Raw genomic sequence first — 27,996 nt, forward strand, 5'->3', positions numbered from 1 at the left:
TTGAAGTATTTGAAAGACAGTATTTGAAAATGGAATTTATTTGAGCAAGTCAGATGTGACTTTGTTTTAGTGTTTCAGGACGAGTCCTGTGAAGATTTGTTTCCTCCGTTTTCCTATAAAAATACTTTTGCTATTACGGTAAAGACACGCCTCCTTTTGAGCAGTTCCATAAAAATAGTAGAAGTGTAGAAAGAAAGAGAAGCTGTCTTTGTGGTTTCCTGTCTGCTGTGATTGCCATTCTGAATCAGGCTTGAGTGGAACCTGTGCTCTTAAGCTGTGGTTGACATGTATTCTCTTTTTTGTAAGAATCCGCATTAACCTTAATGGCTTCATGCTAAGCTTTTCCAAAATTCATTCTGTATATCTTGTTTGTGCAAAGTAGTTGTATTCATGCCTTTCTTTCCATTCCTTATGTTATGCATTAACTGTAGCCTGTTGACTAGTCTGATGAATTTCCTGGAAACTCTAATACTAATTGTTCCCCTTTGATTTCTATCTTTACCACACTACCTTTGTAATGGGTTTATAATTTTGTAGGCTGTATATTTATTGGACTTAATGTCAGGAGGAAATTTCCACCCCCCCTTTAAAGTTAAAACCAGAAAAAATATGAAGGTACAGTCCTGGGTTGATAACAGTACTTCCACCCTCTCCTCCAACTCCCCCAAAGCCTAAAACTTTTAAAAAGTGTCTGGTTCATATTAAGTTAAACAGCTAATATGTATGTGTCCTTGAGTCATATGGTTGAAGATTCAAGAGTATCTCTGAAACTTGAATACACAGTATATAAACTATGCTGCAAGTACTCATTTTCCACAAGCCCTAGAGCTTATTGACTTGTCACTAAATGGAAATATGAAGGCAAGATCCTGGCTATACCTAATACGGAAACTCTTTCTGGTATTGCCATTTATTTGTAAAAACAAAAGTTAATTACCTAGAAACCTAATGTCAAGCACTTAAAATTTACATTTATTCATATAAAAATGGGGTTGGTGTAGTTGATCTCAAAGATCCTCTCCAACTCTAAAATTTTACAATCTTGTTTTATTATGGCAATATCAAAGCAAAAAAATTGAATGTCTTTCACACAAATCAATAAATCACACCTTCATGGAATTATGAAGACTTCCCCTGAAAGCAGTCTTATTGGCTATATATGGTTTAAACTGTGAAGCAACAAGAATTTAAGCTCTTCTCCAGCTTCAGGTATAGGCTTGTACATTTTTAAGGTCCAGATTTCCCCTGGCTGGGGAACCCTGTACCTCCTCCATAACTGTGGGATATTCTTTTTATACCAAAGGAAGAGGCCAATTATTTCTGTATTGATTGATTATAAGTAGTAGTTTAATCAGTCGTTCTGAATCCTTGCGAACAGGGGCGATCTGGGGCGTCTGCTGAAGAACCCCCCACATCCCCAATTCTAGAAAACAGGCATGAGGAGCTGAAGAATGTATCACCCCTGATAGGTGCCTGTTTTTGGTTTTCTGCTTAGTAATAAGCTTGGAGTTAAGCCCATTTCATTGCCTAACATCAGCTTGTCCCAGTCACGATATTCTTGTTTTGGTTTTCCTAGGCCATAGTGTCTTAAGTTTTGACCCGTGGTCTAGTTATGATTTAGTATATAAATTATGATTTGTAAATGGATCACTGTGTTTGGGCTTCCATCTTTCACAGAGTTGAAGTGTTTAATGACCTTTCACCTACTACTGTATTTTAGGGCTTTTTCCCAATTCAAATCCTGTAGCAGTTGGCATCTTACTTGTGTCCTATCCTATGAGTTCAATAGGTAAGCCTGTGAAACGTCCCAGACATCCTAACTCTGACCTGTCTTTGGTGTTTCCTCTCGTTCACCTCGAATCCTGATCCCTGTTTTGCTTTGTTTTTTTCTGGTAACAACTAGTTGTTTGATTTCTTAATTAATGTTCTTTTCTTGGGGGGAGGCCAGTTAACAGATATTTCCAAGCTTCTTATTTTAAGATAGTATGTTGATTTTTCTGTGCTCCATGTGTTTGAATTTTATTGGTGCATAGAAATCATTACCTAGTGCTATATTGTAGCTTCTTCATCAGCAGTCTTTTTATGATTTCTCAAGCATTAATATTCTTGTATCTATAGATTATTTCAGAAGTGATTTATTCAAGTTAATGTGATATAGTTCTTAGTCAAGTTTATCAATATTTAAAAGCTATTTTTTCCTAGGTTGTGAATCATGTGATCTTGCCTCTTTTCCCCTAGTAACTTTTTCTTTGTAGTACTTTTTAATCAGGGTTAGGTTTAGAAATGAATTAGAGTAAGATTGGGATTTTTAGCCTGGAAAAGTGAAATTTCAGAGAATGGTTGGGAGGAATTAGCATAATTGTTTCCTCTGCCAAGAAGGTGAAAAAGTCAACATTCTGTACAATGGAAGTATTAGGAGGAAAATCTTTATTCAGGCTAAGGGGAAATTTTCATGTCCACGGCAAAGATTTGGGAATAGGTAATAAGAAACAGTTTCACTGCCATGGTTGAGTTCATTTGAGTACATTTTGCTCAATGTTTGAAAGACTGTGAGGAGGGGAGGTGCTACAGGATTTGTGAAATGCAAGGAAAGAAGGAAAGAAAATGAAGCAAGCCTGCAAAATTAGGCTTAGTGCCTTACAAATGGTTAATAAACATTTAGGGAAAGTTAACTGTGGAAAGTAGCTTTTGATTTATTTCTATAAAGTAGAAGGCTATAGCTGCTTGAAGGGAAGAGAGGAGAGTTGGTATGCAGGTGTCTTGATATGATTAGAAACTGTTTGTAATACCTGATTTGTTCCTATAGGGAGTGTGATAGTCAATCAGGGTTTAATAAACAAAAGTTATATTACAGTGAGGGTCCATTTGAGATTAGAATGAAAAAATTTGAAGCAAACCCTGTGGATACAGTTCTATATCTTTCTTCAAAAGCATACCAAGAGTAGGAGCCAGCATAGGTAGGCATCATCCTGGTTTGGTGTTTGGCAAAGTGTGATTCAAGAAATTCTTTGCAATCTAGAGTGCGGAGTTAAATGAAATAATAATACTTTAAAATAAATTAAAAAATAAAATAAGAATGCTTGAAAAAAATCAACTTTTACAAGATGCGAGAAGGCATTGTTAGCTCATTGGGGGAAAATCCTGGAAGTTATAGGCATCTGAAACCAGTGTGACGTGGCAACCACAAAAAAGTGAATACAACCTTGAATTGCGTTAGAAGGGAATAGCTTATCTATAGTCCGGAAAAAGTCCTCTAAATCACTCGTAGTTGTTGTTTGTTGTGTCTGACTTTTTGTCACCCCATTTGGAGTTTTCTTGGCAAAGATACTGGAGTGGTTTGCCATTTCCTTCTCCAGCTCCTTTCACAAATGATGAAATCATGACAAACCAGGTCAAGTGACTTGCCTGGGGTCACATAGCTCATAAATGTGTCTGAGGCTGTTTCTGCTGAGGAAGATGATTCCCAGGCCTAGCACTCTATCCATTGTGCCATCCTAGCTGCCTATCACTAATAATTGGAGAAATGCAAATTAAAACATTTCTAAAGTACCACCTCCCACCAATCACAATGGCTAACACGACAGAAAAAGGAAATGACATACTTGAGGGAATGTGGAAAATTGGACACTAATGCATTATTAATGGTGTAGTTGTGAACTGGTCCAGCTGTTCTGGACAGCAATTTGGGACTTTGGCCAAAGGGCTATAAAATTGTGCATGCCCTTTGACCTAGCAATACTACTACTAGGTTTCTATAGCAGCTTGTTTTGTGATGGCAAAGAATTGTTAATTAGGGGGATGCCATCATTTGCGGAATGATTGAACAAGTTGCGATACATGATTGTGATGAACTATTGTTACAAGAAATGACAAGGGGCATGGTTTCAGAAAAAACCCTGGAAGACTTAGGTGAACTGGTGGAAAGCGAGGTGGGTAGAAGAAGGAAAAAAATTTACAATGTTCTGATAAATGCAGTGGTGCAGGATAATTCTGAAGGATTCATGCTGAAAAATGCTATCTACTTCCAGAGAGAGAACTGATGAACTCTGCGTGCAGATTAAAATAGAATGTGTTCCCTTTGACTTTCATCATGGCTAGTAAGGAAATCTGTTTAATGATTCCATATGTATTATTGATAGATTGCCTACCCTCCCAATAGAAAGGGAAGGGGTGAACAGGAGAGAGAATTCTGAACTCGGAATTAATGTAAAAAACACTAAAAACAAGCAATTTATTTAAAAAGAGAGTAGCTTTTCAGGACAAGGAAATGATTAGTTCTTATGTGCTTTATTTTTGCTCTGGTTCTAATATATTCAGGTAGTTGTCATTTAACATATTTTGAAATTGTGTCAGTCTTGTGTTTTTTTTTTAATCATTTTTACACAGTCCAAGTAATCCTTAAATTTATCTCTCCTTGACCTGACTCCCAGCCTGTTTCTTAGTGTATGAAATATTTTCCATTTTCTTTTTTCCTCAGTCTTTGGTTTTCATACTAATATTTCTTACTGTCTCATGGATGATTTGTCTATTCTAATTTTTGGGAATCTGTTATTTGGGTCAGGTTGACCAATTTTTTTAAATGACTTACTTTTCCTTCCAATTCTTCTCTGTTTTTATTCTGTTTTTCCCCCCGTTATTTATATAGTTCCTATGGAAAATCCATGTTTTCCTTTCAGTCTCTCCTGGTATTTGTTATGAAATTATATTTTACTTACGCTTTTAAAAAAACTATTAACATCTTTTGTTTGTATATGATCAAATTTTTTCTCAGTATCTCGGTATCTCTTCCCTCTGCACCCCAGAGAGCCATTTCATATAGCAAAGAATATTTTTGAAGGAAAAGAAAAAGGAGATAATTGACAGAACTAATCAGTACATTGGAAAACTTTGAAAATGTATGCATTGTTTTACTTTGGAACTCTGTCTTCTCATCTTTGGTGCCATGGTTGTTGGTAATTTTTTGACATTCACTTAACTTGTAGGTGTTTTTTTCCTTACGTTGTTGGACTTATCTTTTCGTGCTTCTGTATTGATCTTATTCACTAGTTCCCATAGCACAGTAATATTCCAGGGGAATTACTGGATTTACAGTAAGTTTTGATAGTGTTTGGGGTTTTATTTGATTTATTCACCTCTCCAGCTTCAATTCCTGATTGGAAGCTTTGAGGGTATTCTGTTTTTCCTGGGTTTGCCCAGGCTCACTTCTCCAGTATTGACCTCTTTTCTGGGGTTAGGCCCCCTGAATATTTGAGTTTTTTAGAGTGTTGCATTACACTTTCTTTATTATTCATAGGTTCTTTTAGGAAATTTTGCCAACAAAATACAGAATACTGAAAAAGCAATAATTTAAAACATCCAATTCTTTTTAGGAACAATAGTCTTAGAAGAAAAAATTGAGGGGGGAGGAGCCAAGATGGCAGAGTAGAAAGACATACATATGCTAGCTCCAAACCCACAGCCCATAAAATACCTGTAAAGAAGAACTCCCAACAAATTCTGGAGCAGCAGAAGCCACAGAACAACGGAGTGGAGGAGATTTCTGTTCCAGAAAGCCCTGAAAAACTGACACACCGAACCCAGAGCAGAGCCCAGCCCTGCCTTGGAGCCGAGGCACCGAGGGGAGCAGATCCGAGCAGGCTTCAGGGACAGACTCTCCAGCAGCTATGCAGGTCCCTTCACCCACAGGTGCCAAAAGTCAGTGAGAGGGTCTTTTTGGCTGGACAAGAAGGGAGTAGGGTGTCCCCATAACTCAGGCCCCCTTGGGAGGCAGCAGCATACAGGGGCTCCCAAAGCAGGCAGGAGCTTGGATCCATTGTCAAAGGTCTCCCCATAAACCCCCTGAGGGAACTGAGCCCCATATGGTATCCCTGCCCTGACCTGAGCACCTGAACTTAATCTCACACTGAATAGCAGCCCTGCCCCTGCCAAAAGCCCTGAGGCTGGGAAGCAGCATTTGAATCTCAGACCCCAATTGCTGGCTGGGCGGATCTGGAGGCGAGGTGGGTGTGGAAAGGACACTCAGAAGTCAAGTAACTGGCTGGGAAAATGCCCAGAAAAGGGGGTAAAAAAATAAGACCATAGAAGGTTACTTTCTTGGTGAACAGATATCTCCTCCCTTCCTTTCTGATGAGGAAGAACAGTGCCTACCATCAGGGAAAGACGTAGAAATCAAGGCTTATGTATCCCAAACATTCAAAAGAAAAATTCCATGGGCTCAGGGCATGGAAGAGCTCAAAAAGGATTTTGAAAATCAAGTAAGAGAGGTGGAGGGAAAACTGGGAAGAGAAATGAGAGAGATACAAGAAAAGCATGAAAAGCAGGTCAACACCTTGTTAAAGGAGACCCAAAAAAATGCTGAAGAAAATAACACCTTGAAAAATAGGCTAACTCAATTGGCAAAAGAGGTTCAAAAAGCCAAAGAGGAGAAGAATGCTTTCAAAAGCAGAATTAGCCAAATGGAAAAGGAGGTTCAAAAGCTCACTGAAGAAAATAGTTCTTTCAGAATTAGAATGGAACAGATGGAGGCTAATGACTTTATGAGAAACCAAGAAATCACAAAACAAAATCAAAAGAGTGAAAAAAAATTGAAGACAATGTGAAATATCTCATTGGAAAAACAACTGACCTGGAAAATAGATCCAGGAGAGACAATTTAAAAATTATGGGACTACCTGAAAGCCAGGATCAAAAAAAGATCCTAGACATCATCTTTCATGAAATTATCAAGGAAAACTGCCCAGAGATTCTAGAACCAGAGGGCAAAATAAGTATTCAAGGAATCCACCGATCACCTCCTGAAAGAGATCCAAAAAGAGAAACTCCTAGGAACATTGTGGCCAAATTCCAGAGTTCCCTGGTCAAGGAGGAAATACTGCAAGCAGCTAGAAAGAAACAATTCAAGTATTGTGGGAATACAATCAGGAGAACACAAGATCTAGTAGCTTCTACATTAAGGGATTGAAGGGTGTGGAATAGGATATTCCAGAAGTCAAAGGAACTAGGACTAAAACCAAGAATTACCCTACCTAGCAAAACTGAGTATAATACTTCAGGGGAAAAACTGGTCTTTCAGTGAAATAGAGGACTTTCAAGCATTCTTGATGAAAAGACCAGAGCTGAAAAGAAAATTTGACTTTCAAACACAAGAATGAAGAGAAGCAGGAAAAGGTAAACAGCAAAGAGAAGTCATAAGGGACTTACTAAAGTTGGAACTGTTTACATTCCTACATGGAAAGACAATATTTGTAACTCTTGAAACTTTTCAGTGTCTGGGTAGTTGGAGGGATTACACACACACACACACACACACACACACACACACACACACACACAGCACAGCACAGAGTGAATTGAATAGGATGGGATCATATCTTAAAAAGAAATTAAGGGGTGAGAGAGAAATATATTGGGAGGAGAAAGGGAGAAATGGAATGGGGCAAATTATCTCTCATAAAAGAGGCAAGCAAAAGACTTTTTAGTGGAGGGAAAAAGAGGGGAGGTGAAAGAAAAACATGAAGTTTACTCTCATCACACTTGACTCAATGAAGGAACAAAATACACACTCATTTTGGTACGAAAACCTATCTTACAATACAGGAAAGTGGGGGAGAAAGGGATAAGCAGGATGGGGGGGAGGATGGAAGGGAGGGCAATGGGAGGAGGGAGCAATTTGAAGTCAACACTCTTGGGGAGGGACAGGATCCAAAGACAGAATAGAAGCAATGGGGGGCAGGATAGGATGGAGGGAATTATAGTTAGTCTAACACCACACGACTATTATGGAAGTCATTTGCAAAACTACACAGATATGGTCTATATTGAATTGCTTGCTTTCCCAAAGGGAATGGGTAAGGAGCGAGGGATGAAGAGAAGTTGGAACTCAAAGTTTTAGGAACAACTGTCGAGTACTGTTCTTGCCACTAGGAATTAAGAAATACAGGTAATAGGGTACAGAAAGTTATCTGGCCCTACAGGACAAAAAAGAAGATGAGGACAAGGGAAGGGAGAATGATAGAAGAGAGGGCAGATTGGTGATAGGGGCAATCAGAATGCTTGGTGTTTTCGGGTGGGAGGAGGGGACAAATGAGGAGAAAATTTGGAACCCAAAATTTTGTGAAAATGAATGTTAAAAGTTAAATAAATTTTTAAAAAAACTTGAGAATTGGTTCATATTAGCTATTCAGAAAAACCCCCTAAGCACAATATATCAACCAGTTTTCTTGTCCAAGGTCTATTCCCTTTTCTAAATTAGAAATGTGTGAAGATGGTGCCTATATGCTACAGTAAACAACAAGAACTGTATTATAGTGCCTAGCATGTACCCCCAGCACTGTTAAGTGCTGTATAAGTATTTAACTCATTTATGATCCTACCATTCTTAACAGGTGCTATAATTATTCCAGTTTTACCCTTGAGGAAACTGAGGCAGTGAGAGGTAGTTACTTGTCTAAAGTGAGGAAGGGTCAGAGGCAGATTTAGAATTTAGGACTTCTAACTCCAGGCCCAAGGCAATCTCCCCTGTACTACATGGTTACTCCAAAGCCCAAGTAAAAATGCAGCCTTAACTTTAGAGTTTTAAAACTCTAGGAAGGAACTCTTCCAGCATTCAAATCTCTGCCCAAGTTTGATTCTACAAAATGCTGTTGAAATAATATCTTTGTAGAAAATTAATTTTCATGACCATTGATTTATGTTTTATGGTCTGAGCCTACTGAGTTAGAAGTTTGATTTACCAAAGAGATTCTTTTGATTGTTTCAGTCTCTTAAATTGCCAGTTATAGCAGCTTTCATGATTTATTTTAATTACATTATATGTGTTGGGCAAGATGTGTTGTGAGGGAAGGTCAAAAGTGACCTGTGTTTTAACTTTGCTTTTGTGTAGAAGGGCAAAATTACTTCTCTTTTCTGACAGGTTTCAGCTTGTTTGTGAAAAGAGAATGTCTGATCCTCCAAAGTTTCACTTATCTCTGAAATTCTATTTTTGTTACTTAAGTTTTTCCGCCATGGAATACAAAGGATTTAAATTTGCGCATGAATGTTGGTTGGGAAGGCGTGTGTTGGTGGCAAAATATCAGCTATTCTGATAATTCGAAAACTTTGATCACCTAAATTTCTATTTATCTGTTTTATATAATGTACCCTGCTACAGATGACCTTAGGTTATGGAACCTCCATTCTTGAATCCCGATGTCTCCTTAATTTTTTACACTTCTGACCCATGTATCTCTACTTTAGTACTTGATCTCCAGGCCTGGCTACACAGATAAGATTCTGTGTTCCATTTTGAATTGTGGCAGTCATACTTTCATATTTCCTTTGTGGTATACTCTTAAAACCTGTATTCCAGTACAAATCTTCCCGTATATATCTGAAAAAAAGTTTCATAAAATCAGTAATAAATAAGACTACCTGGAATGTGTGAATGCTAATTGAGGAAGAAGCTTACGGATACTGTGCTTACGTAATGAACCAGCTTTTCTAAGTTTTCTTTTTTTTTTTAAAGAAATTTTTAAAAAAAATTTAGTCGTATATGTGCTGAGAGACTTTGTCTGTACGCTTTGTGGATCTTAAGACAATGTACTAAGCAAAGGAAAAGGGAAACAAATTGGAGGGGTTTTAAGCAATCTATGTGGTCTTAGGAGTAGCACATTGACTTACCTTCCAAGGTTGCTGCCCTGGACTTGAAAGTTGGAAAGTTATACATACAGGTTGTGTTGGAAAGAAAATTGTAGTAAGTAGGTGCCAGTAAAATGAGTTTGCTCCTGCCAGTTAATTTAATCTTTGTATTTTCATATGATTTTCAAAGGTGAGAGACCTCTTGAAGATTGTTTTATCATAGTGAAGAATGCAAGCCATCTGCTTGAACTAAATAAATTATGAATACTTCCATCTAACATAATACAGTTCACAAATTTCAGTCAACAAGAAAACTCCCTAGTTCTTTGACTGTTGACTGATCACTGTTTTCCTTAAACTCTGAGTGTACTCAATTAGAAAGACTTTTGGAAACTGAGAATCCAAATGTGAACAGTTTTAAATGTAAACACTATTAAATTTCCCTTAAAGCTTTGTCTATCTAACCGCAACTCAGGTTAGCATTTAGTTAGCATCAGTTTTCACCTTGGGGGGAGTATTAATACTTAAGCTGATTTGCCATGCCCAGTGTAAATCACATCCAAGAACTCAATTTCAGAATATGAATGTGATGGGTTAAAAATAGAACATCTGCATTGCTAGGTTAGAACTATTCTTTCCACATTCAGAGAGAGGTTTCTACCCAAGTGGCTCAAATGTAAAATTTGAGTTTCTGAACCAGGAAATTCTACCTGAAGGTAATGAAAAGTAACAGATCTATTCATTGACCTCCTTGGCCATGAATTTGAACAAGGCAGACAAGGTCATGGAAAATGCCTATGGAAGTCAAGACGTACCAGTAAATATGCTGCAAGCTTTGCATGATATCTACCAATAATTGAGTAGAAGTTTTTCAGTAGAACTAACTTTGGTCCACAGTTCATGGTAATTCGTGGTAGATTTCTTTCTGAAGGGTTTGAGAGATAAATCAGACGTGTTCTAAAGCCTTGTAAATCATGATTTCAGCAGGGCACCTCAGAGTCTCATACCTCTCTGTGAGAACATCAAAGACCTATAGGTAATGGGATTTTATTACATTGATCCACAAGTAGTTTTAACTATACATCAGATATGTTAGTGATCAGTGGTAACTTTGAGGAATGCTTCATATCTCTCAGTCTTGAACGTTTTCCCCTATGACTTAAAGGCAATGTCTTTTTTTTTTTAAAGCTTGTTAAATTGAATTTAAAAAAGAAAATAAAATTAGAAATGAAATTTGAGAAAGAGAAAATTTGTCAGGAGAGTATCTTAAGTCATAAAGCAAAACTGCCCAGATGTATGAGCCATAAAAAGTGAAATTGGAAAGAATCGCCACTTAAACCTCTTCCCCCAACACACAGCTTTGTCCTATTCAGAAATCTAGAGCTTCTAATTCAAAGAAAAGATGTTATAATCAGCATAAAAAAGAAGGCAGTGAACAGGAACACATGAAACTTTAACCCTTCAGGATTGTAGAAGAGAAAATTTTGGAATATTTCAAAAGAGAAAAGACAGCTGACAATAAATCCAGCAATTTATCCATCTATACCAAGATCAATCCAAAGAAATGTCAAGCATTCCTGATAAAGATTAGAGTTTTTTTTGAAACTCAAAAGGAAAAATCTAGACCTTCTAACAGTGAATGGTTAAGGGCAAGGCTTTCAAACAGGCGAAGAAACAAATGTCTCTTCAGAATTCTGACGTCTCCAGGAGGGACAGGTAAATAAAAAAAAAAACCCTCAATATTGTTGGAATTTAATATTATGTAAATATGGAATGTAAGAGGAAGGGTATGCAGGTGTGGTTGGAATGAGCATCTCACGACCTGAGTTGATTAAAATTGGCAAAAGGATTGAAATCACCCCCTCTCCCATATAAAGAGAAGACTGAAAGGAAAGAAACCAATGACAGTATGGAATTGGAGAGGAGAGGACAGAGAAGGTAGGAACTGACAGATTATTTTTATTGGCAGATCTGAGAGTGGCTACTGGGGGAAAAGTTAACAGTTTGCAAATAAGGGAAATATTAAATTAAAACTCAAATTATGAGCAAGGGAAGGACTGAAATAAATTTTTCTGACAGCAGCAAACCAAAATAGGAGGTAGGAGAATGAATTGGAACCTAGAATCCAACGCTAGAATCCACCACTGTGTTGTTAAAAAACACTTTCTGCATGAATGTTGTGGGCAAAATTTTCAAAGTAGGAGTAGCAATTATTTCAAAGCAAGGAGTGGCAGTTGACAAAAATGATATGTACACATAGTATAAAAACAGATAACATTATATGGTTAAATTGATAAAAATGGATTTTCTTATGCATGTTGATATAAAATATTGAAGAAAATATTAGCACCTGCACCAACACATTTAAGAATATGAGATGCGGTCTTGATTCAGTATTAGGAATGTTAATATAGTAAAATGATGATTATATTTATGGATTTTTAGAAAAGCTTTTGTGAAAATGGAAACAAATGGACAAATATGTACTAAGCAGTAATGTAGAAAATAACTGGCGAGCTTTCCAGTAAGATTGGGGATTGCAAGAATGTTCATTGTTATATACAGTAATTAGGAAGAATTCTAGAATATGCAATTGAAAATATTGTGCATAAACAAGCAATGCAGTTAATTTGGAAAAGTTAAGTTAACCATGGGAAAATGTTAGCAATACATTTGTTTGATAAAGGTTTGATAAGATATATAAGGGAATTGATCTAGATATAGAAGAACAATAGCCATTCACAGGAAAAAGATGTCTAAAATTTCTAATTGTAAGGTAAATTAAAATAGCTCTTAGTTCTCATTCTGTTAGTTTTGCAAAGATTAAAAAAATGGTAATTATGATAATCGTAGGAGGCGCACACCATTGCAGTACAATTATTCTGAAAAGTAGTGAGTCTCCTGAAATTAACAAACTCTACAACACCCTTTGATGCAGTGATAGTGCCGTTCCTAGGCATCTGTGTTAAAGACATCAGCAGTAGGAAAAGGGCCTTATGTGGACTAAAAATTGCAGCAGCACTTGTTTGTCTTGAGGGGAAAATGCCTCCTCAACAAAAGAGAAAAAACAGATCAAGGAAGGGTTTAAGCATGGAACTAAAAAATCCTAGGAAACCAGAAGGTCAGAATACCCTAATAAACATAAAAACGAATTGGAAATGGTGTGGATGCACATCAGTTGGGGAATAATTGTTCAGTGGCATAAAGATGTTATTGAATTGATTTATGATAGAAAGGGTGTCAGAGAAAGAACTTTGGGTAGGCAGTTGCTGTGGTGAAGGGCACCGAAGGCACTGAGCACGTTTAGCCTTAAAAAGGAGGTCTTTATAACCGTCCTTACCAAGAGATAGACTTCTATGGTTTAGAGTGGAGGTCTGAGTCAGTAACAATGGGGGGATGTTCAAGAAAGACTAATTCATTTCTGATTTCAGGGGGTGGGGAGAACTTCCTGAACATTCATTACCTGCCCAGAGGAGGAAAGGGTCTCTCCCTTCTTGGAGAGCTTTGGGAAGAGTCCAGACAAGCACTTTGTTGGTTATGAGTTAAGGCATTCCTTTTATGTGAGAGCTGGAAGAGGTGACCAGGGCTTTCTTCTATATCTCGGTCTTTGATTCTGTGACTTAGGAAGTGAGGCAGCATGAACCACCTGTAGAGCCCCCAGGAGAGTAGTGTATAGACTAACACTACCACATCCTAGCTACTACTAACCTACTCAAAAAGATTGGAGAACTCAGTCATGGCTTGATTATACTTGTTACAAAGCAAGTCTTGATTACTTGGGCTCCCAGTTAAAAAGCACCAGTGGAATCTTGAAAATACAGGAAAGAGAATGTAGAAGCTCTGGGGGGGACAGAGACAGCTGCACCGTTAGCAGTACTGTGTCACTGTGTTTTACTGAGTCATATATGCAACTCATTTTTCTGATCTTTTTGAATGAGGAAATGTTCATTGGTGTTTTTGAGGAAATGTTATTGTTTTCTACTTTATAATGACAAAAGTTTAAAGCTTAGTGCATTAGTGTGGCTGCCCTTTGTAGCTCCATCAAATGTTGTCTTCCTTTAGTCATCTTTGCTAATCTTATGGGTATGAAGTGTGTGACCTTAGAGGGATTTTCCTTTTTTCACCCTAATTTGAAGAGTTTTTTTCTCCTTATGGTTGATAGTTTGCATTTCTTCTCCAAATGACTTCATATTTTTGGACCTTTTATTTATTAGGAGCATGACTCTTCCTTGTATCTATTCTGATATTTGTACTAATTCATTGTGTCTGGGATAGCAGAGATTTTTCGGTGTATTGAACCTAATCTCTGCCAGGTGGCTTTCCAGCTTTCTCTTCTCTTTTTTCAGAGTGACCTTGTTTTTTTTATGCTCCTGTTCTCAATGACTTCTCTCTTTCTGTTCCACTTACCAACAGTTCTTTTTTGTTGTAGAGTCTTTTCATTTGTGTTTGTGGGACCCCTTTTGGGATTTTCTTGCCAGAGATACTAGAGTGGTTTGTCATTTCCTTCTCCAGCTCATTTGACAGATGAGGAAACTGAGGCAAACAGGATTAAGTGACTTGCCTAGGGCAGGTGGTAAGTGTGTGAGGTTGAATTTGAACTGGAGAAAGATGAGTTTCACTTCCTCCAGACCCTCCCGTCTATCCATAGCAGTGTTACCTAGCTGCCAATATTGCTTTACCAGTACCAAATAATTGGTAATACAGTACAATACTACTCCTTTCCTTTCCACCTTTTTCCATTATTTCCTTTGAGAGTCACATGCCTTCAATTAGTCAAGATTTGGTTTCAATGCAACAGATAGATAGATCTGTCCAGAGAAGATAAGCAACTTGAAGGGAGTGAATGTTTTTACATTCTTGTCAATGAATCCACACCAGGTTATAAGGTGTAACTGCACCTTGCTTTATAGCAGGTGCTTATTTTCAGTTTCGCAAACACCAAATGTTTGCAAAAGTCTGTGTTGCTGTAGGTAAAGGAATTTGTGTCTTTGGAACTGGATCTATTTAATTTGACTATGCTTAGGTAGAATTTAGTTCTTGTAGCATGCAAAATACTCAAACTATAGTTTACGAGAAATCTGAAAATTTTCAATAACTGAACATTTAAAAAAAAATGTGGGAATGGAAAGTGAGTTTCATTTACATGGAAAAGGCAGGGGGGAAAGAGGGGGAGGAAAGGAAAGTGCACAAACATTTATATAGCCCCTGGGATTCTATATACTGTGCTTTACAAATAGGCTGCAGCTTGTACACTTATGGTAGGTACAATTTGGTTTGGCATTTATCTGTATTGGATGATGAGTTAGAGTTGGAATGAGAGTTTTAAAAAATTGTGGTGAAACAAAGACATGGATCTGGAAAACTATCCCATTGACCCTTTAAGGAAAAGGGAGGAAACTATTCTTCCCTTGAATATTTCTAACTTATGTTGGAATACTTGGCTGGATTACTGTTTACTTTGATTGATTGATAGTATAAGTGGTTAGCTGTGTTCCTGATAATTCTGTATGTCATTCATACAGTCATTCCAGAGCAATCTAAAATTTGTAATACTACCATGTGGGGTTCATTTGAGAGCAGTTGCAGATTAGTTGTGCATGTGCGTGTGTGTGTGTAAATAATTTGTCTTCTGTTACATGCTTTTTGGTGTATTGACTTATAGGACTAGGACTTTTAGGGGATTCATCTTCCTTGCCATTTTACCTGAAGCCTCTTTTTAAGTATTCATTCAAATGTAATTCATCAAATACTTTTGTGTTCCGGGCCCTGTATTCAGTAGAAAGTTAAGAAAATAAAATGAAATACTTGCTTCCTTTAAGGAACTATTTATGGTTTTTATCCTGGAATTCGTGTGTGTAGCTGTTCACAAAGGAGGGGTTAGTGGATTGGTATCACAGAACTAAAAGGTGGGGGATCAGGAGTTGGATGGGATCCAAGGATGGACTCTGTAAAGACAGAAAGGAAGGAGATGGAATGCCAAGGTTAGGTCTTAAGCTCTTATCTACTTGGAACAGAAGGTGCATGAAATGAGGGAAATAGTGTGAAGTAAGTCAGGAAAAGTGATCTGGAGCCAGATTGTGGAATGTAGAAAGACCCGTCAGCTCTGATGACAGCAACATAAAACAGTGGTTTCTTGTGGTAGAAGTCTTGAATTTTTTCTTTTCTGAACCAGTTTCTGATTGATAGCTGCTGTCATCCTTTTGGATAGAGAATATCTTCCTTCCTCCTTTTTCTTTGTAAGTTTCTTTGTAAGCCTTTTACTCACTGCGTGAATTTTTAGATTTTTGTGGGGAACTAAATGTTGTCCTCTGGCAGACCATTGTCACTATCTTTTGAAATCCCTGGCTCAGCACCAATGAAATTCTAGGGTGAGAACTGATGGCGTATCAAATGAATATATTGCTTTGAGGTTTTCTGAGTGCTTGACATGGTGTTCTAATTCTTTTTTTAAATATATTTTATTTTGGTAGAATATACAAATCACCAGACAAAGAAATTTCATTTCCTTTTTCTTTTGTTGATACATTGAGAAGAAAAGCATTTGTTTTAAAGAATACATTGTAACAATCCCTTACTATCTTTCAGACTAACAGGGATGCCAAAAGAAAAATATGATCCCCCAGATCCTCGCAGAATTTATACCATCATGTCAGCAGAGGAGGTAGCCAACGGAAAGAAATCTCACTGGACAGAATTAGAAATCTCTGGTGAGTCAAATCTGAAGGATTAAAAAAAGCTCGCAAACATTGACAATCAAAGAAATAAGCATGTGTATTTATTCCCACACATTCAACCAGAGGGACTATTTAGTAGAAATTTAACTCTGAAATGTATATATTTGTCTGGAATTATCAGTCTCCACCTTATAATGAAATAGCTTATTCTGCCATTTTTTGGAGTTGAAGTAAAATACCTGAGCTAGAACTGGCTATCTGGAATTCTAGGATGGCCAGGTATTGTCTTTTCAGAGACCTTTTGAAATATTTTATTCAGTTATTATAAAAGAATTACTTGGATTTGTTCCCAAACCAAACTGTCTCATGCCTCTAGTAACTCAGTGAGATATATGAGATATATGAGACACAGAGACTTCTCTTACTTAGGAAAAGTAATTGTGTCATTTATGTTTCTGTTAATTTGGGTCTTAAGTAGTTTGTGAAGGACATAGTATTAGCATCTTAGACAATTATTATTTGGCACTGCGGGGCTATCAGCTTTATTCTCTGCATTTAACCTCCACTTTACCCTTCCAAGCATCTTTTCTGCTTTCCTTTTGTGTTTCCCCCTCTACTTTCTGCTATTCTATCATCCAACTTTATCTCCATTAAAATCTACTCTCAGGAGAGGGACAAGACCATATGTGACATTCCCACCTTCTCCCTCAGTCATTTGCATTTTAACCAGACAAAACCTTAAGAAAAATGTCTTCTTAATTTCCCTGAAATTATAACAGAAAACCATGATGGGCTCATAAGTTGCATCAAATCTGTTTTGACTAGACAAAAGTTCATCCTTATCTCTTGCTCTGGAAATGAAGAAGTTAGATTTGAAAAATGTAGTGGACACCCTGTGCCATGAGTTGGGTGGTAAAGTGGTGAATTGTACTGGAGCCATTCAGGACAGTTCTGTCTCCTTACTTGTCACTTGTATATTTCATTGCGTGGGTAAATAGGAGACTGGACTGTTTTAAGGGGGTTTAGAGATTTTTTTTAGCTGTGCAGTCCACTGTATGTCTCCACAACCTCACTTCCAATCATAGATATCATACCTGAAGATTTATCTTCTAACATTTTGCTTTTTAGGTAGAGTGCGGAGCCTAAGTCCATCACTTTGGTCATTGACACACTTGACAGCTCTGCACCTAAATGACAATTATCTTACTCGCATTCCACCTGATATTGCCAAGCTTCATAATCTGGTTTACTTGGATTTATCATCCAATAAACTCAGAAGTTTACCAGCAGAACTAGGAAACATGGTGTCTCTCAGGTGAGTAAACATACAGGTATGATCTATTGGCTCAAAATTGAAATTAATAAAATGGTAGGGGGATATTTGTCATAAAAGAATAGGAAGGGAAAATACTGGATATACTTTATATTTAATCTTTCTTATGTGGTCTGAATGCTTTATTGGATCTTAATTCAGTATTCAAATTAAATTTTATTTCCACTGCTTCTTGCTTATTGGTATACTTTTAAGATTTTCCATATCTAAGAAAATTCTGCATATAATTTTGAATCTTATGATGCAGTGTCTGAATCAACCCAAGTAAAGACACAAGAAGTGAATTACTCATTTAAAACTTTTCAGTCATATTTAGGAGACGATAAGTAGAATTTAAATGTTTAAAATTTTACATGTTTAAAATGTGAACAAATTACTCAGTTTTAGAAGATGGTACTATTAATAATGAAAATTTGTATTATTTGTAATTAGTTCTTTATCCTGAATTCTATAATAGGAATCCATCATTTCATTTTTCTTCAAGGTTTTGTTTTATTGCTTGTATTATAGAATTAAGTTTTTTTTCTTAAAGGTCACATGTTTGTTTCTGTTAATAGGGAATTGCTTTTAAATAACAATCTGTTACGGGTTTTGCCTTATGAACTTGGTCGGCTCTTCCAGCTACAAACGTTAGGTTTGAAAGGTAAGTAGTTTCTGTTTTCCTTTTAAAAAGTGGGGTTTTGTACAGTGTGTGGTGATGGGGTGGGGAATGGAAGATTGATTATCTCAGGGCTGGGGTATATTTGGTATGAAGTTAAGAATTTGTTTAGTTTCTCCTGTGGGTTAAGTGGATTGCCCAAAACCTGATGGTTTTATTATGGGACCATTAGTGTGTCTTACAACTTGTTTGAAAAATTTTCAGTTTTCTTTTCTAATTTCCTAATAGGATTATAAAATTTCCCTGGGTGATATGTTATAAATCATGTCATTTTTAAAGTTATTGACATCTGTTTTTTTTAAATGTATTGCTTTTGTTTATAAAACTACAAAACTCAAAGCTTAACCAAAACAACTGTACTTCAGATTTTGATAGAGTAGACAGATAGCACTAATTATGTGGTTACAAAGAAGAAACACATTTTGAAGGTAAACTATACATGGGTTAGGCAGAGTTTTTAAATAAATGGTGCCTTATGCACAATGCACTAACTCTTTAGTTAGGTAAAATGTTTTCCAAAATCAGTTTATCATTGGATCACCCTATGGAGTAGCATTTCGTTAGATTTTTGTATAAAATCCTGTAATCTGCCTGTTTGTAATAAGCTGAATTGAATGATGTGAGTTAAAAATGACTCCAAATGACATTTTTTATCTTGCTCTGGAGCTATATATTTCAAATGTCACTGTGAACCAATAAAATTCAGTATCTCCGAGGATTCAATTGATGTGAACATTATACCTGTCCTTGTAAATTTGCTTTTGATTATAAGGCTGTTTTAGCTTCCAAGACACAGTCCTGTTAAATAATGATGTGAAATGAAGAAGGAAAATCCCTCACAATGAAATAGTAAAGTTATGAACATTGATTTGCTCTGAAAATTGGCTAGAAGAGCAAAAATTGCACAAGTCATTTATTCTGTGTGGTAGTCTTTGGTCGTTAGCCATGTAGGGGCCCAGGTCAGCATTAATGGAAACATTCGATTAACACCTGAATGTATTTTAGAAAAACAAACAGGTTTGAATGGCGAAATCCATGTGAGTGAAGCACTGGAATCTCAACCATTGTGTTTGAAATCATCTTATTAGATTTTTGTTTAAAAACAGAACACACTCAAGTTTGGATATTCTTAATCCTCATTAAACACCTATTGTGTTGGGTGTTTTATTTTACTCTCATTATTCCACCTGTCTTCCCCCTGCTCATCTTTCTTAGATCCTAAATTGTTTCTTGTTGAGCATCAACCAAGGTAGCTGATAAATGACCCTTTGTCACTTCTGTGCATAATGCTTTAGTGCCATGGCAGGGGTAAGTTAGGTGGTAAGCTCCTTAAATACATGCATACCATTTTAAAGTTTTAGATACACTTTATTTTAACATTCCTTTTTATTTATTTTTTTAACTGACTTATTTATTTTATTTGTTTTCAGTGTTTGACAATCACGTCCATATATCTTAGATTTTTTTCCACCCTTTCCCCCCCTCATTTCCCCCTCCCTCCCTGAGATGACGTACAATCTTACATAGGTTCTACACAGACATTCCTATTAAATGCATGTTACATAGAAGAATTAAAATGAATAGGAGAAACCATAAAACAAAACGAAATACAGAAGAAAATGGTTTGTTTCTATCTACGATCCTGTTCCACAGCTCTTTCTCTGGATGTGAAAGGAGTTTTGCCTCAAGTCCATTGGAAATTTTTTTTAAATTTGTTTTATTTTTATTTTTTATTTTATAAAACTTAGATATTTCCCCCTCCCCACCCCCCTCCCTCCCCAAGGCAGCATACGGTTCTATGTAGGATCTACACATACATTCCTAGTGAATGCATTTTCACTATAGTCATGCTGTGTAGACGAACTAAAATAAATGGGAGAAATCATATAACAAACCAAAACATAATACACACACACACACACACACTCACTCAAATTCCATAGTTCTTTCTCTGAATGTGGAAGGCATTTTGCCTTAGAAGACCATTGGGAATTTTCCTTGCATTGCTATGAAGATCCAAGTCTACCAGAAAAAACTCTCTCACACTGTGGTCGTTGCTGTGCACAAAGTTCTCCTGGTTCTGCTCCTTTCCCTCAGCATCAGATCATATAAGTCTTTCCAGGCCTCTCTGAAGTCTTCATGTTCATCATTTCTTATAGTGCAATAGCATTCCATTACATTCATATACCACAGTTTATTCAGGCATTCCCCAATTGATGGGCATCCCCTTGATTTCCAGCTTTTGGCCCCCACAAAGACTGCTGCTGTAAATATTTTTGTACATGTGGGACCTTTTCCCATTTTTATGATCTCTTGGGGATACAGTCCTAGAAACGATACTGCTGGGTCAAAGGGTATACACATTTCTGTAGTGGAAATTTTTTAAGTTCATACATTGCAATGAAGTACTAAGTCTACCAGAAAAATTCCCCGCACATTGTGGTTGTTGCTGTGCACAAAGTTCTGGTTCTGCTCCTTTCACTCAGCATCAGTTCATATAAGTCCCTCCAGGCCTCTCTGAATCTTCCTCCTCATCATTTCTCACAGTACAATAGTATTCCATTACATTCATACACCACAGCTTGTTCAGCCATTCCCCAGTTGGTGGGCATCCCCTCGATTTCAGTTTTTGGCTACCAGAAAGAAAGCTGCTATAGATATTTTTGCACATGTGGGACCCTTTCCCATGATCTCTTTGAGATAGAGTCCCAGAAGGAATATAGATGGGTCAAAGGGTATGCACATTTTTGTAGCCATTTGGGCATAGTTCCAAATTGCTCTCTAAAATGGTTGGATCAAGTCACATCTTCACCAACAATGAATTAGTGTTCCAACTCTCCCACATCTTCTCTAGCATTTATCATCTTCCTGTGTTGTCATGTTAGCCAGTCTGATAGGTGTGATGTGGTACCTCAGAGTTGTTTTGATTTGCATCTCTCTAATCAGTGTCTACCTAAAACCATCAGCCAGCATTATGTGCAATGAAGACAAGCTAGGTGCATTTCCACTAAGATCAGGGGTGAAACAAGGATGTCCATTATCATCCCTGTTATTCAGTATGGTATTGGAAATGCTAGCTGCAGCAATAAGAGAAGAAAAAGAAATTGAAGGAATTAGAACAGGCAAAGAAGAAACTAAGTTATCACTCTTTGCAGATGATATGATGATATACTTAGAGAATCCCAGAGAATCCAGTAAAAAACTACTTGAAATAATAAACAACTTTGGCAAAGTTGCAGGTTACAAAATAAACCCACATAAATCATCTGCATTTATATGTGTGTGTGTATATGTGTATTTATATATATGTATATATAAAACATAAATATATATAAAACAAAGCCCAACAGCAAGAGATAGAAATAGAAATCCCATTTGAAGCTACAGTAGACACTATAAAATATCTGGGAGTCTATCTGCCAAAACAAACCAGGGACTATATGAGCACAAATGCAAAATACTTTTTGCACAAATAAAGTCAGATCTAACTAAGTGGAAAAGCATCGTTTGCTCATGGGTAGGCCAAGCTAATATAATAAAAATGACAATTCTACTTAAATTAATTTATTTATTCAGTGCCATACCAATCAAACTGTCAGATAATTATTTTCTAGAGCTAGAAAAAATAATATCAAAATTCATCTGGAAGAACAGGAGGTCCAGAATATCAAGGGGACTAATGAAAAGAAATGGTAGGGAAGGTGGCCAAGTGCTACCAGGTCTCAAATTGTATTATAAAGCAGCAATCATCAAAACCACTTGGTACTGGCTAAGAAACAGAAGGGTAGACCAGTGGAATAGGCTGGGAACACAAGATACAATAGTTAATGAATATAGCAATCTACTGTTTGACAAACCCAAGGACCCCAGCTTCTGGGAGAAGAACTCACTGTTTGACAAAAGTTGCTGGGAAAACTGAATAACATTGTGGAAGTTGGGCATAGACTAATCAATGCCTAACACCATACACAAGAATAAAATCCAAATGGGTACGTGATTTAGGTATAAAGATTGATACTATAAACAAATTAGGGGAGCATGGAATAGTGTATTTGTCAAATTTATGGAGAATGGAGAAATTTATGACCCAACAAGAGATAGAGAACATTATGAAGTGCAAAATGGATAATTTTGATTACATTAAATTGAAAAGTTTTTACACAAAGAAACCCAATGCAACCAAGATTAAGAGGGAAAGAGAACACTGGGAAATAATTTTTGCAACTAATGATCTGTGATAAAGGCCTCATTTCTGAAATATACAGAGAACTGAGTCAAATGTACAAGAATACAATTCATTCTCCAATGGAGAAATGGTCAAAGGATATGAAAAGGGAATTTTCAGAGGAAGAAATAAAAGCTATCTATAGGCATATGAAAAAAATACTTAACATTCATTTTTAAAAATGTCCAAATTCCAAATCATCTCCTTCCCAGCGCCTTCCCCATCCCGTGAGAAGGCAGTCATACAACATGCCTAATTTGTATGTTATCTTTTGTGGAAAACATCTAAAGTTCCTCAAAGTTCTCACCTTTGAGGTCTGAAGAAAAATACTGTGGGCTTAAGGTAGACAGGTCAGAACCATCTCTGTACCATTTTTCATTAGCTCATGTCCATCTTTTCTAAGGACATTGTTCAAAGCATTAAATATGAAAACACATACTTTCCCCTTGTGGAGCAGTGTACATAGCCTAGCTAGGCTACAAGTATCACTAAGATACTTTCCTGGAGGGGTTTCACAAGGTCATGCTTGTGGAGAGGCAAGTTTTGACCAATACTATGAGGCTAGATAGAGGCCTGTTTGGAGTTTAAGTCCAGTAATGGAACTTCTGGGCCACAGGACTCTTACCACTATCTTTCTTTCTTTGTTACCTTCAGTATTTTTTAATAGGTTTGAAATGGAGGTTTTTATCTCTTGTTCATTTTGTATGGAAAGTGAATAATTACACCAGTGAATGATTTTTGTAATCTGTATCCTGTTTCAGGTTTCTCTTGTTGAGTTTAAGCTATTTTGATGTGTTTTCAACTAATTTTTCTTTTTAAATACCAGAATTTTTAAAAGGACGTTTTCAGTTTGATACCTTCTTTTAAAGCAAGCTTTAATTGATATTTTTAATTTTCCTACGTCATTATAGTTATGTCAGTTATCCCCCTACTTCCCTTGAGCCCTCTCACGTGACAAATACCTTTTAGAGAGGAAAAATCATCAGTGCAACTGCTCAATACATTGAAAGAATGAAAAAAATGTGTAACTTTGGTAGGAATTGAAACAAAAAGGGAAAACGTTTTTAAGGTTTTACTTGTGACCAATTTAATGAAATGTTTTTTCTTTTGTTCATATATGTCGATTGTAGTCAACATGTAATGCAAGTGGATAAATTTAGACAATTGTTATTTGGCATTCTGTAGTTAAGATTTCTCTTCTGTCTATTCTAAGCCTTTGCAAGTCATGTCATTTTGTTCTTGCACTTTTGTTTCAGGCAATCCTTTATCGCAGGATATTCTCAGCTTATACCAGGACCCAGATGGAACCCGAAAGCTACTGAACTACATGCTTGACAATCTAGCAGGTGACTTAACTCTGTCTTTTTCTGCTTTGTCTTGGGTTTTGTGAAGATACAGCCCTCTGGTTCTCTGCTGTATGTTCCTTTAGCCTTTAAATCAAAGCATTCTTTAAGCTTCTGTTTTTAAATTCATCTCTTATTTCTCCAGTTTTTTCTATGGCAATATCAAATGACTTCTACTTGTCTATTTATTCATACTTCCTGCCATGCCCTCTTGTGTCATCAGAAGTCTTCCATCTCTCCAGCTAGACGTCCTCTTGATATGAAAGGCCACGTTCAACTTGAGGGGCATGATGAAGTTGATGAGTGCTGGATTCAGGATCAGGAAGACTTGGATTCATATACTGTTTCATATTCTTACTAGCTGCCTGTCACTTGGCCTCTGTTCTTCATTGATACCTACCCTCAGGCTGTGAACACCTGTGATACCATGGTCTTCCCAAGTTCTTATGACATCCTGCTATGGCAACAGTATTCTCTTATTCGTATATAAAAGGCAAGGGGATAAGAACTTACTAAACATTTAGTGTGTGCTGGATATGGTGCTCTAATACTTTCAAATTAGATTATGTTAGTCATTTTCCAAATCACTTTCACACCAGTAATATCTCTTGCACTCATTTCTATCTCTTTTCACACTGTTACCCACCTTTATCTTTCATTAATCTCATGACCAGTTGTTTGCCTTTATACTGTCCCCAATTCAGTTTTTAACTGTAGTCAGTTCTGCTGTTTTACATGATAGATGTCTTACATTTTATCACAGTAGTGAAAATGGAGTTAGGAGTAAAACACTGAAAAAATCAGTGACACAAAAAAAAGGTAGGCACCTTAATGAAATTAGTAGACAGTTTTATGCATGATAAATGGTATATAAATATGAATACTGAAATATCGATATAAGTAAAGGTTTAATTAAAGTAGGGTTCAGAATCCTGTAGTGAGGGGGGGTATATATGTGGGATTTGATCAGACAAAGAGTTGACAAAATGTAAATCTGTAGAAATAAAATCTGTTTGTATGTCATGTGTGAATGTGGCCAGCACTGGGCAGAAAATCAGTGGGTTTTCCCATACTTTACATATTGCTGCTTATTTCTATCTGTGATGTTTATATTTTTTCTTTTCTGTGCGTGCGTGCGTGGTTTGCCAAGAAGTATCGTGATTAGTTCGTTTTGGTGAAATTGAATATTGATGACCTTCTTGGTACAAGTTTTGTTGAGTCTTTTTTCACTCATGTCTGACTCTGACTCCATTTGAGGTTTTCTTGGCAAGCATGCTGGAAAGGTTTGCCACTTCCTTCTCCAGCTCATTGTATAGATGAACTGAGGCAAGCAGTGTTGTAGCTTGTTTAGGGTCACACAGCTAGCTAGTAAGTGTCTGAGAGTGCTTTTGAACCCAGGTCTTCTTGCTTCCAGACTTTGCAGCCTTTGCACTGAAGCACATAGTGGCCACTATTGAGAGGGACAGCAAGGCTGCCAAAATGTTATCATCTAGATCCTTAGCAAGTGCCTTCATTTTTGAGGAATTGCTGAGCCAGCATCTTTTGTTTTTATGTTACCTTAATTTTTGAATATATTTTCTGTCTCTCCTATCCTGTGAACCAGGTATTTCTTCTATCAAGAAGAAAGGAAAAATGCCAGTGCAGCAAAACTTAATAAGGTCTACACTGTGTCTAACACTCTATGTAGTATTTTATGCCCATGGTTCCTCACCCCTTTTTGCCCCACTTACGTTAATTTTGCATAATCTTGGTAATTTCTTTTTTCGCTCTGAATTGATTCATATATGTCCAACTGTAGTTGTGAATTACTCACATTCATAATTTATTATGGTCCTGCAAAAGATTTATATGTATCAGAACAGAGAATATATTGAACTAATTCCACTACTGTTAAGCTCAATAGGAATAAATAGAAAGTTTTATGTTTGGGTTAAAAAAAAAACACCTCACGAGTGTAAGGAGGGTGAAGCAGTAGAGGTAAAATTTTCGTTTAGTTCTTTATATGTAAGAGGGGGCTTCCTTTCCCTAGATGTCCTCAACCAGGTATGTTGTAGAGTGCAGATTCTTGACCAGAGTGCCTGTCTCAAGTCCCTTTGAAATTCTCTGATTGTGATCTTTTCTTCTGGTTTATGGCTTCTTGTCCTTTATTCCAATCTGTTGGCTTTTTTTCTGTCTTTCAGCCTTTTTTCAAAATAAATGAGGAAATTCAGCAAATAGTACATCCTTACTCTATTTAAATTATTGTGATAGATAGGAGGAAGATAGGTTGGTTAGTAGACTTTTTATTAATTATTAAAACTAATTTCCTGAATTTTCCATGTTTATAAATTATATTTTGCTTGATGTTTGCCAGTGAATGCCAGTGTGTTTGAATTCACTGCTTTAAGAAATTTTTAAAGATGTTTTACAAGTGGTAACGTCAAACATACTGGTAGAGTCAATGTGCTTTTTTGTTTGAAATTATATTCATGGATGTCTCAAGTTCAAATGAGAAGAAAATGAGGATATTTTGAATCTTTAAATGTTAGAAGGCATATAAGAAAGTAACTTTATACATCAAGGCCTGAATAAAAAAAAGAATATTCTTAGTATGTTAAAAATGTATGGAAAGAAATCTTGGTTCTTGTCATTAAGCTGATTAATTCCATGAAGGCATTCCATTTAATGAATAGTTACTGAAGATCTGATACTTACAGGAACATGTTCTTACTTAAATTTGCCTCCATTTTTAAAGCCTCTTTGAATTTTGACACCTGAATTTTAAAGTTACCCTCTATTCTATGGAAGTTGTGTTTAAGCAGGAAATGAGAAAACAATTTGATCCTGTATCTGTAATTTGCATTAAAATGTATGATTCATATATACGTGTGTGTATATGTGTGTATAACTGTATATCCATTTATCTTTTCAGTTCATCCAGAGCAGCTTCCTCCGAGGCCATGGATTACACTAAAAGAACGAGACCAAATTCTGCCCTCAGGTAAAGATTTTATTGTCTTGTCTTCACCTTCTAGAAACATGTGAAATTCTTTCTTGAAGATCTGAAAATCTTTGTGCCTCTTTTCTCCAGACCTTTCATCAGCAATCTTATCACAACTTCACTAACTTAGGTTTCTCTTAACTAGGCCACTCATGGATTCTGAAAAGAAAATGTCTTCAAATATTGCCAAACCAGTTCACACTCAGTTCTGTGGCAGCTAGGTGATGCAGGAGATAGAGTGCTGGGCCTGGAGTCAGAAATACTTAGGTTCACAGCTTGCCTCAGGCACTAGGTGTGTGACCCTTCATGAGTCACTTAACCCTGTTTGCCTCAATTGCCTTATCTGTAAAGTGAGCTGGTAAGGAAATGGCAGACCACTTAGTATCTTTGCCAAGAAAAGGGACACAACTGAAAATAACAACTTTTCAGTATTCTCCCCAAAATACACACTGTAAATTTAATTGTGAGCTAAAGGTTTGACAATGAAGCATGATATGTAGCTAGCTAAGCAACTTGAGGTTATGTTTTAATTCCTCTGCTCCTTGGGGTAGTTTTGAAAGCATTGTAATATTCTTGGAGACCACTTACCCTGGAGGCTGGGGCTGATTTGATAATTGTGCTCCTTGCAATTAAATAGAGAAGAACTTTAATCACTGTCATTGCTCCAAAGTTTGAAATGATTGGGACATGCTTTTTTGGTCTTGATAAGGACTTTTAAAACATCTAATGCTACTATTTCAATAAATTACCTTTATGGAGTAGTGGACAGAGATTGAAATTTGGAGTCAGGAAGACCCAAAATCCACTTCTCCCTCCTGCTTGCTATTTCTGTGATTGTGAACAAGTCACAACTTTTCCTAGCCTTAAATTCTTTATCTACAGAATTGGGATAGGCATAGCACCTTTTCTCAGGCTTTTTTTGAGAATCAGATGACTATAACCATTAGTTTTATGTGTAGTTATTATGAAATCTTCTGTTACCAAAAGTTGGCTTTATGTGTAAGAATGAGAATTCACAAAAATGAGTAATTCTTAATTGGTAGCTGGAGGTTATAGGTGCTCTGAGGGCAGAAATTCAATCATCCTTTTACCCTTTTGCTAATGTCAGAAATGCTTTGCTTGTTCTAAAAGCCACAGCTGTGCCTTAATTTGGGCATTGACATGGATT

The 27,996-nt window shown here is 36.6% G+C and overlaps 1 protein-coding gene across 1 annotated transcript in view; it reads left to right on the forward strand.

Moving 5' to 3' along the window:
* CNOT6L (CCR4-NOT transcription complex subunit 6 like) overlaps nt 1-27,996 on the forward strand; it is a 75,605-nt gene that overhangs the window by 27,416 nt on the left and 20,193 nt on the right. Inside the window, exons 2-6 of the mRNA XM_072623645.1 lie at nt 16,201-16,322; nt 17,418-17,604; nt 18,180-18,265; nt 23,762-23,851; nt 26,760-26,828. Of these exons, the coding sequence (XP_072479746.1) occupies nt 16,211-16,322; nt 17,418-17,604; nt 18,180-18,265; nt 23,762-23,851; nt 26,760-26,828 (544 nt within the window). The 5' untranslated portion in view covers nt 16,201-16,210. The remainder of the gene's footprint in view (nt 1-16,200; nt 16,323-17,417; nt 17,605-18,179; nt 18,266-23,761; nt 23,852-26,759; nt 26,829-27,996) is intronic.

The sequence above is a fragment of the Notamacropus eugenii genome, chromosome 7 (assembly GCF_028372415.1).
Source record: "Notamacropus eugenii isolate mMacEug1 chromosome 7, mMacEug1.pri_v2, whole genome shotgun sequence".
NCBI lineage: Eukaryota > Metazoa > Chordata > Mammalia > Diprotodontia > Macropodidae > Notamacropus > Notamacropus eugenii.